Source organism: Aulonocara sp. 'chitande type north' Nkhata Bay, linkage group LG5 (genome assembly GCF_057382095.1).
Source record: "Aulonocara sp. 'chitande type north' Nkhata Bay isolate Kocher_YH1m ecotype deep benthic linkage group LG5, A_spYH_male_GT1.1, whole genome shotgun sequence".
Lineage (NCBI taxonomy): Eukaryota > Metazoa > Chordata > Actinopteri > Cichliformes > Cichlidae > Aulonocara > Aulonocara sp. 'chitande type north' Nkhata Bay.
Window position 1 is genome coordinate 46,513,798 of NC_141348.1, and position 12,015 is coordinate 46,525,812.

The window sequence follows — 12,015 nt, forward strand, 5'->3', positions numbered from 1 at the left end:
ACATGTTAACAAAAACTACAAGACTGAGTCAACCACAAAACAAACAGATTACTGTGAAAGCAATGCAGTTACTTTGTGTAAAAATGTGGTTGATGGTGGATGGGTGGAAGGGTAAGTAGGTCAGTGAGTCCCCAGTGAAACCACAAAGCAGCCATGCATGGGTCTTGGGAAGCCCAAAAGTGCAATGCTGGAATAGCCATTAATCAGCCGACTATGCCAAGCAAAGATAACCACCACAGGTCACCACTATCATCACCAAACCACTTTGAAAAATGGGCATGGCAACACACAAGTCAGTCAGCAGTAGCCCAATACCTAAAGATCTGCCTCCTCTTTTGAGAGCTAGAGCAGTAGCCCTCAGTGGAAAGTCTGTTGGGGTTAACATTAGGAGAAAACGCTAGAGTTACAGGACTGGAGTGGAAAACAGGATAGGGTTTATAGAAGAATGACAACGAGTGGTGTAAGAGGTAGAGGAAGGTTCATTGCAACTTTCACCACCCAAAGAAATAAGGGAGAAAAACAAAATGCACACAAGGCAAAAAGTTGACTGGTCAATCATTCCCGTTTCTCTCAGCATATTATATCATACTCTTTCAAGTTCAACGGACAGGATGCTTAGGGGTCGTCTTAGTCTAACTGCCTGTGAGTCAAATTATTTTCTTATTAAAATAAGAGAGAAGGAAAAAAGTGGCATTCCACTATGCACAAATCTCTCTCAAACACAGTGTCACTCAAAGTAATTTTAACACAAAACATCAGGAAAATTAGAAAATTAATCATTTGAAAGAAAAAAAGATTAAAAAAAAAAAAAAGCGAAATTTGATTTCTTCTCTACAATCAAATTTTACCCAAGTCAAACTTGCAAGAAGTCAAAAATTCAACTCATACAGATACTTCTTAATATTTTAATGAGGTAGCTGCCTACCTCTCATAACTAAAACCTAACACAATACAGTAACAGTTATGTAACTACAAACATTGAAGTCTTCAGAAGAACGTAGGATCTTACCTGTTGTCATTGATGTATCCATTTTGAGAAGACTGTAAAAAAAAGGACACCTGCACATTATGAAATGTATAATTCTTTCAAGAGCACTTAAGACAAGCAGTGTTTTCCATTTCAAAAAGGTTTACAGGCTTGGATTTATGAGTATTTGGCATAAAATAAAGCACAGATTCCCAGTGTGGGATCAAGAACCTCACAAGAGACTGCAAATTCAGTGTGACAAATAATAAGGACCCATTTCTCAACAGTCTACACTTTCAACAAGGACTACTCTTGCCAGCAGTCCAACCCGGTGCCATTTGAGTGAGCGCGTCTGAGATGAGGGACTCACTGGAAAGGCAGCACGATGAAACTCTGAAGGATCTGTAATGCTATGGCTATGGCTCTGAGGTTGAATGACCCTACTACATAACTCTCTTAATGGGGGGGGGGGGGGGGGGGGGGGGGATAAAAAGGATTTTTTTTTTCTCTTTCTAACGCGTTTGTTACGAACTGCAGATTCCAGGATTATCACATGATTCTGATCACTTACTTTCTAATAATATCCCAAAAAGTTGGGAAGTGCTTAAGATCAGTAAGCCCAAGGTGTTACCTTTAGCTAAGTGGAGAACAGACTATATGGCTCCAAACAACTCAAAAAACACTAAACACTAATGATAGAGGAGGACGAATACCTCAGACATCTCACATTGAACACAAATCAAAGCAGCTAATAGGACGGATAAATCCAGCTAACATAAAGTCTTTCTGATCTTAACTCTTTAAGATCATTATGTGTAAATGTGCTTAAAATGTAGGTTCTTCCTGAAAAACAACAAACTGTACTGAACTTTACTAATTCTGCCAAGACAAACAGTCAGAAATCCCATTAAATTATGTCCAAAGCTTGTTTATGTCGACCACAAGCATCTGGTCAAAATACAACTGTCAATTATTCAACCCAAGAAAAAGAACAGTTCATTAAAAGTCAGTTTAACACATAAAGTAAATTACTAAGTGAAGGTAATTGTTGATATTGTGGAAGTTTATCACAAAGAAATTAATTTCTGAGTAAACCTGACTGAGTAAACACTGGTGCTGTTGACATATGAGGAAATATGCACTGCAAGCACTTGCTCCTCCATCCATGTTCAATACTTACTTCTCGGGCAAAGATCCGGTCTCGTACCCGCTGATATTCTTCCTCTCGCTCTTCAATGGACTTGCTACGCCGCCCGTCCTGCAGCGGCACGCGGATCTAACATTTGGGGAGAGAATGACAATGTAAAATAATTAAGCATGCAATTTAATTTTCAAACACGTATAGTCACACTTTGTGCAACCTGCTGTCAAGAAAAGTAGCAGCAATGCACAAGATAACAATAGCATGTGAGGAAGAGCAGATGTCTGTTGTCAAAACAAGACAGCAGAATGAAAACTGTGCGAAGTGAGTGTTCAAGGGATGAGTCAGCGTGGGAATTTTTAACACCACAAACGTGAGAGAACATAGAATCATAGAAGACAGCATGACAAATCTGTGCAAGCATTAGGAAAAAGTGTCATAGCCCCAAACAAACACTGCTGAAATGAATAAAATGGTGTGATAAACTTGGTCCAGAAAACAAAATAAACAAAATCAATTTTGAGACAGAGAATCTCCTAATTCCAAAGTGGAGAATTGTCTCTGTATTTGAAAATGTCCAATTTAAGGTTTAATTTAAAATCTAAAGAGCTACTCAAATATCGAAGCATGCAAAGATCAAGTTCCTTTTGAAATAAACTGAAAATGTTTTTATAAAAGTGTATAATTTTATAGCTCTTCAACATAGATCAAATTTAACAATACAGCAGATAAATTCGAGTTTTGCACTGAATTTCTGTGCTACATGTTTCACAATTGTGGGGTCCCCAAAGCTGTCACATTATGACCACCACTGCAGGGAACTTCGTTACTCTTTTGGGTGCAACACACAGGTCCTCAGGGGATCTTGTACACAGACTCGAGCATCGATGATCATTTAATTCCTGTAAATTCTAAGCCAAAGCCAAAACAGTTTGGATTTCCTCTAATACATTCCCTAATTTGATTACTGGAAAGCTCTAAAAAGACACTCATAACTGCTGATGGGGAGTTTGGATACACTCAGAAAAACCTTCTGCTGCTGTCTTTCTCTGACCTTTGCTGTTGCAATAAGGTAATTAACATTCATCTGTACTAGTGGTCATAATGTTAGGCTTAGCCATCAAGAAGATTTTGAAATGTCTTAAAGACTATGAACTGTATGAAAGTAGGAGGACGATAACTAATACAGAAATGATATTGGTGATGCTAGGTTAGAAAGGAAATGGTGCAGTCAAGCAGTTCCCAGTCATCATCCTAAATTTATCACCACAATTTAGCAATAAGAAAAGATTCTGTATATGGAAACCATAGGATGTGAAACCAAGCAAAAAGCTAAAATGCAATGGTTGCATCAGGATCAGACAGAAAAATGCAATTATTTGTACATAGCCTAGGAATGCAATATATGTGGTATGTTTCCAGATTCTGCAGATTAAAAATGTATCAATTTTCATATTTGATAACAAATGCAGTTTCACTCCTAACTGATAACTGTGCTACTTTAACAGTATACTGTAAGCCAATGGCCATTCTGTGGCCAAACCCTGCATTCTATCATAACTGTTACTGACACAGCTAATTAGCCTCCTCAGTAAGGTTATGTAAGATGACTACAGGACTGAGCCAAGAAATTGCTGCAATGCTTGTTGTTCACACATCCAGATGCCTCGGCAATCTGTTGTCTGACTGAATGAAAACATGTCAAACACCACATGCCATTAAATCCAGCTATGTCCCTTTATTTTTGTGGGGCCATCTCCAAAAGCTGTAACATGTGGCAGCAAGATTGAGAACTAGCTTTACATACAGTGTTTCTTTTAAAGTTATTAAGAAAAACTATTTGAGACAAGCCTACAGAAGCTTTTGTTACTCAGCGAGGAATCCAACTCATTGGTGGAGCTAAAAACACTAGCATGCGTGGAAAGTGACAAAAACAAACAAACAAATGAACCACTGTATACACACAAAAAATTACAAGGTACCAGTGTGTGAATGTGTGTGTGAATGGGTGGATGACTGGATATGTAAAGCGCTTTGGGGTCCTTAGGGACTAGTAAAGCGCTATACAAATACAGGCCATTTACCATTTACTTGTGATAACAATCGATGTACCTGATTATCATCTTTATCCATGCTAGCATCATCTCTCTTAAGGATGAACTTCTTCTGGAAGTCCATGTTGCGTTCATCCTTGATGTGTTCAGAGAACCTTTGTTCTGGGCTATACAACCAAAAAAAACAAACGTTGTGGAGGACAAAAAGCATACTTTTAAACATGAGCTCGTTTCACACATGAATTCAAGACAAGAATTTTGGGAGAATCTGGGAAAGAAACTGTTGTCCAAAGCTCTAAAGCACTGCCCCACATGTGTCACAGCAGGAGTTAATTTGCGTCAGCTGGGTTCTTAATACTGGAAATATTCTGCTTAAGTAAATCGTGCATGAGACAGGACACTAGCTTTGAACTCACAAGACTATTGCCTGCAATGCTGTCACATCCGTGCAAATCAAACTCCACATGGGGGATTTGACAGTTAAAGAAAGCTTAATGCCCAATCTGACAGTGTCAGACATGATGTTCTTAAATGCACTTCCATCCAATCATGCCTAGAAAAGTTGAGTGGATTTCTGAAAACTAATATAGTAAATAAACCTAGATAAAACTGAACTGGTGAAATTTTGTGAACTATAGGGAAAAAACAGTAAATTTTGCAATGCTGGTACCTCCAAAGGGAGTCAAATGTTTTGTTCTTTCATTTCTAGATCTAACGATTTGTCAACATGTTCTTTAACAAATCCTCACATAGTATTTTTGTCCACTTTAACATCTAAGGCAGCAGTCCCCAACCCCCGGGCCTCGGACCGGTACCGGTCCGTGAGTCGCTTGGTACCGGGCCGCGAGAGTTGAGGCTCAGGTGTGAAATGTATGGTTTTCAGGGTTTTTAATCGGTTTTCAGCGTTATTTTGTTATTGTTTTTATCGTTAACTCTGTTTTCCTGGGTCTTTTCACATGTGTTATGAATAAATCTTTTTTTTCGGTACCGGTACTAGTTTTATTTTGTTGTATTTATCCACAACACCTTAAAGGCCGGCTTGTGAAAATATTGTCGGGCATAAACCGGTCCGTGGCGCCAAAAAGGTTGGGGACCGCTGATCTAAGGTGAAACTGCTGCTGGCACAATCGATACCTCAATACAAGTATTATTTATATTAAAAATGTACTTCTTTCTTAGTTGAAACAATGGTACAGAGTTAAATAAAACTGATAAAAATCTATTAGATTTTTTTGGGGGGGGGTGCGATACATGCAGGGAGTCAAACTTGTGTGCTGAGTGTTTTTTCCACCACAGCCAATGTCCTAATTTGAACTTATTTAATGAACAGTAATTAAATCTAAAATAAAGTTTTTGTGTACTCTTGCTGATATCACATACATTGCCTCTTGTGTTTTGTCTTGGAACAGGATTGAACTTTGAGCATTAATTTGACGTTCTAACTAACCAGACTAGTTGAAATCTGAGCCAAAGACAAACTACACTCACATGCGTGTGTTGCCCGTCTTGTTGATGATGACAGCCTTTCCCGTCTGATCCACATTATGGTCCATGCCAAAGTAGGCAGCCACACGGTGCAGCAGCATACGATGATAAGAAGTCATTTGTGGAAACTTCTTATACTGGTTACTGAAACAGAGATAAAAATGCATGAAGCAGGTTATTTCAACAGAGCAAATTACCCACAGCTGGGTTTTAATTCTCTGATTATTTAGGACATTTGAAAAACAATATTTATAAAGGATAAAGATAGATTTTCAAACTGTTAGGATACACAAATAGTATTCTTAATTACAGAATACACAACTACAACTTAACATAATTCTCTCATTTCCTCAGCACACTATAAATAATAAGAACTGAAGGTGGGAGGGCTAAATTTAAAAACATGTGAGTGATATGAAGAACGTGGCTTACTTGTCGTCATTAATGAACTCCAGGATATCTTGTTCCAGTTTAAGCAGCATCATTCGATCCCTGGTGAGCCATAGAGGGAAAGCGAGTGAGGGACAGATCAGAGAGGTGAGCAAGACGCTGAATAGTGGAGCAAGTATACTACTGACATGTCATTACACACACACACACACACACACACACACACACACACACACACACACACACACACACACACACACACACACACACACACACACACACACACACACACACACACACACACACACACACACAACAAAAAAAAAAGTGTTCTCAAAATTCAGGACACCAAAATTTGCTGTTTTTCAGATATCTAAAAAAGTAAAATTCATGTACAGAAGCCTGTACAGGCGTAGATCGTATCTCATGACACAACATCCAATTTTTCAGGATGAAAATGAAGATATTTAGAGAGTGCAGATTTTTTTTAACAACTAGTCAAAAACAAATGATATTTGATTTTACAATAAAAAAAAATGCAATTTAAATAAAATCATTGCTATCAAGTTTGATATTATTTCATATTTTCATAGTTTGGACAAAGAACTGCACTATTTGAGCCTGTTAAAAAATGGGAAAAATCAATTTTATAAATTGATTGGTATAAATCAATAGCACTTATCTTACTTAATAAGTAATTTATTATTGTGCTCGTCTTATTACCAACATGTTTATCCGTCAGACCCGTACCTGGGATTGTTTTTCAGTGTGTTGACCAGAAACTCGTGAACGTCGATGCCTGTGGAGTCAGTATATTCCTGACTGGAGTCTATTAAAAAAACAAAAAGGGAGGGGGGGGGGGCATAATCAGACAGAGTTAAGGGAAGATGTTGATAGGAAAAGATACTTTTATGAAGTGAGAGTTTGCATCTTACCACGTGACAGCATCTTTCGGGGAGTCTTGTCCTTCTTCTCCTCTTCATTTTCATACTCGTCCTTCGAGGACTTCTCCTCCTCTTTGTCAGATGGACAGCTGATGTGAAGCTGGATGATATCCTAGAAAACCGCTTTTCATTATTACACAAATTGCAGGTTGTGCATTTACTAATTTTGCCTATTAAGCATTGTAAATCCCGTCAAAACAGACTTGCAAACCACAAAAAACCAAAAAAAACAACCAAAAAATAAAACAAAACACGTTACCGATTCTGGTGGTCCATCATTGGAAAACGGACCGGAGGACTCTTCACACACTGCAAGACTTCGTACCAGCTTCAGTTTGGCATTAGACTGAAAGATTACCACACAAATTATCTGTAAGGCTAATGTGTTACAATTTTATATTCTAAACACAGAAATAGTGCGATTTGCTCTAAGCTAGATTTTAGATTTTATGCTCAGACTTTCCAACTATAATTTACTACAACAACATACTATTACATCTATCCATGTGTAAAATACAAGCACCTAGCATTTTGATACAAGGAAACTCTGAATTTCATTAACATCGTTGTGTACCATGCCAAAATTCTGATGTTAGGCTTTCTATCGCATAAACAACAGCATAAATGTCTCTCGAGCCTTCAGGACAATGATATTAGCTAATGAAGAAAGACCCAAGATGGCACAGGGCTAACACAAATCTTCAATACAGCATATGTAATGACAACACTTCATTTGTTAGTTAAAACCCCAGAGAAAATTAAACCTTTAAGTGACATGATGAGAGCCATTATCTAATGAAAGCATTGGGAACTAGTTAAGCAAGGTATGTCATACTAAAATACCATTCCAAAAACGCAATAACTGGGTTGAACTCTCATAATCAAGAATGACTAAACACTGGTATGTCATATTTATCAATGTCCGAATGTCCAAAATCAATTACACATACATATAAGTAAGGTAAAGCCAGTTTAAGAGAGCTACAGTATCCATAACTCATTACTAACATAACTGAATGAAAATGTTACTTTACTATGCTACGTACAATTTGGTCGCCATACTCACGAAACAGCTGACCTGATTTTCTTTTTCCCTTTACTCTGCAAACCAACATCTAGTTGTAAAATGTAACTGGTTGTATCTGTTTTTCTCTTATCATTACAGAGGTCAGTCTAACACAGCTACTTTTAAAGTTGGACTTAAGATTTTAAGCCAATAAAGGAGGTGCTCCTCTGTAGTTGAGAGGATTACAGTGTTAATAATGGAAGGTCGCCTTATACAAACAAACAAAATAGCACGGGGATTATTTCAAGGAATTAAGAATAAACTTGAATAAATTTATTTAAAAAGAAAAAAAATCTAACCACAGACACTTACCTTGGCCCTTTTCCTTCCATGGCTGTGGTTAGGAGCCCGCTTCTAAAAGAATAGTTTATTGAATCATTTTATTAATTAAATTACAGTATATTAGACACAAACTAAATAGGGTACATAAAGTTGAGGAGTAAATGAACATGTGTGTAAGAAATTGTTCTGCATTCATCAGTATAAACCATAATGAGGTTTAAATATTACTGGCTAACTCAAAGCTTCTACACAACATGTGGGATAATAACGCTATTGTTCGTTGATTAAAAAACCTGCAGCAAAATAAGGAATAAAATTTTTGGTAATGTGTTACTCAAAAGACAACAATGTTTGTCAAGCACAATAAGATATTTGCCAATAAAATAGAAGGTAAAGGTAGCTTCATTTGAAAAAAATAATAATAATATGAATTTCCTGACTTGAATCCACCTCATCCGTAACATCCGTAACACCAACAATAATTGGTTAGCTTACTAGTCACAAAACAAAACAAACAGCTGATTACTGGGTATTGTTACCAGCCCTGAAATTCAACAATGGTCCTTCTCAAGAGAGGAAATGCGTTAGAACTATGTGGAATACAACTTCCTTTCTTTTCTTTTTTTAACATCTAAATGCAAACTTACTATCACCAGTATGATCAACTTCTCCTACCTGTGCATCCTGTGGAGAGCTATCATCCGGCTCCAGGCTCTCTCCAGTTCCTTCTTTGGTGCCCTGTGGTTGAGGGGAGGTCTTGCCTCGACTGCAGGGCTCAATAAGTGGCCCACTCTCTCCCTCCTGCTGGATGTCCGTTGTCAGGCTCACTGACATCTTTTTAGGGGAAAGGGGGGAGGGTGGGAGTGGGGAGGGGGTTGGGTGGAGGACCCAGCAGTGGCTGAGAAAAAAAAAAAAAAAAAGAAGATAGATATAAGAAGGGGAAGTTCTGCACTCGCTGCATAGAATGGCTACCCACTTGGCAAAAACTGTGCAAGGAAAGCCAAAAAAGACAGAGAGAATGTACTTTAACACCATTTACCTGTAGGTGGTACCAGATCGGAGCTGGACTCTGTTCACTGAGTCTGGACAGGAACCACACGGAAAGATGTGGGGACCCACTAACGTAGTGTACTCGACTGGGCTGCAGCAGGGGGCGAAGTGCAGTCCATAGCAAGTCTTAGCCTCTGGGGAAGGGCTATAAGGACAAGAGAGAGAAAAATCCCCAAATTATGATACATAATACACATATATAAATGTAACATTTTACTGCGCTTTGTGACACTCAAGTGGAGTTGAGTGGGGGAACACAGCAGCTGAAAGCTCAACCTAACAGCAGCAACTTTAAAAAGTAGCATCTAAAAACTTTTTAGGTTTAAATTAGGGAGGCTATTTTTGGTTATTTGGTTCTTGTTTTTTTAAAAAACATCAGACAAAAATAAATCACAGTTTGTAAATGAAAAAAAACTAGAAATGCAGAAGTAACTAATTTTAGTAACTAATTTTAAGGTCTACATTTCCCAACATAGGTGCAAAACCTGCTCTCAATGACACACCTTTAGGATAACCTTAGAAAAACAACATGCACATGGGGGGGAAAAAAAAGATATCTACAGCAATCAGATGAATTGAAGAGGCAGCAGCCAGCCAGCCAGACAAGTGGGAGGGGCACCAAACGACCGGCCACCACCTCAGGGGTCCTCAGCGGCCTCTCTCTCCTTCTCTCGCTCTTCAGCTTAGTGCAGCAGCATGGTCTGTCCTACAGTCAGGAGTCCTGTATACCAAGAGCAGAAGAGGAAGACACGGATGACGTCATGTTTCACACACTGAGTGACTCATCGCTGCTGCTGTTGCTATTTCTAAGAGGGAGGGGGACAAAGCAGCTGAAAGCTCAAAACCTAGCAGCAGGCAGGTTTTAAAAAGTAGCAGCTAAAGCAGGATTAATCTTCCTTAAACTGCTAAATTGTTGACTTTGTCACTGCTTATAATTAGTTTCTACAGTGTGGGCTCCATGTTTCACGATGTGCTTTCTGAGAAAGCGCTAAAAATGTGTTCCTCCTCTGCAATTCATCCCAGCAGAAAGGTAGCAGACACACACCATCTGGCAGAGTCTAGCACACTGAAAATTTCTGCCTGTTTAAAAAAAAAAGGTCCTGAACAGTGCCAACAGTACTTTTTTAAAATTCTGGTGTCATGCAAGAACAGCAACACAGCCTCACTAGCAAATAAACGGTCATATAGTCCTATATTCCTCCATCACACAGGAGTAAAAACAGCACGTTGTGCAGCTTTGTTAATATAATTGTATAAATAAAATAAGTACGCTTGTTGTATTATGTGCACTGCGTGCACTGTTGAAGATTCATGTACATCCATGCCTGTACCACTGTGCCATGCTGTAGAACAGAATAGATACAGTGTTCAAAATGAGGCAGGGATTCCCAGTGTGGGAAAGACCCAGGCAATGTAACAGCAAAGTCGTCATCAGCAGCATTACACTACATCACTGACCAGGGCACCCACAGGTCCCAGCCATATTCTGCTTACACAAAACTTCAGCTACGCCGACATGTGGCCGACTTGATCATATAAGAATAATATCATGCTCCTGCTTGACCGCACTCTGCAGGGCAGTTTTGCACAAAGAGAGTGAAAGATTTTTGATTCGAAAGCAAATATATTCATTCATTTCGAACGTCAGTCTCAAATCTCCTGGCTGAGCAAACTGTGCAAGCTTAATGTAAGGGAGGGGCTGCAGGAGAAATTGTGAATCAGAGCCAGTAGTGGGGTGCTTATGAATAAACCGGCTTTACCTATCCCCTCCTCCTCTGCCCATCCCTCGCTTATGATCTCTGCTCTATCAACACTCCTCCCAGTTTCTTACACGCGTGCACGCACACACACACCAGCCCAAGGGGTTGCCAAGGAGATGATAACGTCATTCTGAACTAGTGCCATTTGTGCTGAGGGAGTACCAGTGAAACAGGAAGAAAAACAATGATATTAAAAATAAATAAAAGGATTTCAGTGTACAGAGAGAGATATGGAAGGACAGTAGCAGAGAAAATACAGCAAGAAAAAAAAAAAAAAAGAAACAGCAAGAGCCCGGATACGCCATTACGAGTGTTCCATTTTCGCCTTCTCAAGTTCAGGCAATCTTACACTGACAACAAAGTGGTTTCTCATTTTTCTAGGTCACAGGATATCAAGTAGTAAAACATCAAATTAATGCTACTGAATTGATAAGTGAGTAGTGAGGCTTCTTCAGTTGCCTTTAACCTGCTCTGTGCTTTTCCTTGCTCTAAATGATGATAAACATGACTACACCTTTCAGACTGCTGCATATTTATCAGAATCTTTCTTCTTGTTATTTTTCTTTTCCCACCGATGTGCATTATGACACCGATATTCCTTTTGATTTTGATAAAACATCTTGGGACATGATGTCAAAACATTCACTAGCAGCATTTATCATTCATTTTTATCCAACTGTATAGCCTGGTATAGACATGACAAGGGAAAGTTGTGTCTTCATTCTCCTAGCTAGCAAGGATGAAAGTCACACCTATATGATTGAACAGAGCACTCTGATATTACAACCAATTTAAGGTCTCTTAAATCAGTAAACAAAAGAAAAGTTATCTCCTTCAACCTGAATCTGTTTTAGTGGCAACACCTGTGGTTGCAAA

General features: G+C 38.7%; 1 protein-coding gene across 14 annotated transcripts in view; it reads right to left on the reverse strand.

Annotated features, from left to right (window-relative positions):
• LOC147331505 (R3H domain-containing protein 2-like) overlaps positions 1-12,015 on the reverse strand; it is a 59,929-nt gene that overhangs the window by 19,667 nt on the left and 28,247 nt on the right. For 7 of the 14 annotated variants that reach the window (XM_086293886.1, XM_086293882.1, XM_086293888.1 and 4 more), the window contains 13 exons: positions 9,941-10,100; positions 9,369-9,524; positions 9,005-9,227; positions 8,360-8,401; positions 7,241-7,327; positions 6,973-7,093; positions 6,788-6,866; positions 6,080-6,139; positions 5,651-5,791; positions 4,221-4,329; positions 2,148-2,243; positions 1,010-1,059; positions 316-369 (listed from right to left, as the gene is read on the reverse strand). In XM_086293886.1, coding sequence (XP_086150012.1) covers positions 316-369; positions 1,010-1,059; positions 2,148-2,243; positions 4,221-4,329; positions 5,651-5,791; positions 6,080-6,139; positions 6,788-6,866; positions 6,973-7,093; positions 7,241-7,327; positions 8,360-8,401; positions 9,005-9,163 — 998 coding nt within the window. In that variant the 5' untranslated portion in view covers positions 9,164-9,227; positions 9,369-9,524; positions 9,941-10,100. The remainder of the gene's footprint in view (positions 1-315; positions 370-1,009; positions 1,060-2,147; positions 2,244-4,220; positions 4,330-5,650; positions 5,792-6,079; positions 6,140-6,787; positions 6,867-6,972; positions 7,094-7,240; positions 7,328-8,359; positions 8,402-9,004; positions 9,228-9,368; positions 9,525-9,940; positions 10,101-12,015) is intronic. The other 7 variants (XM_086293879.1, XM_086293883.1, XM_086293885.1 and 4 more) reach the window with 4 other exon arrangements.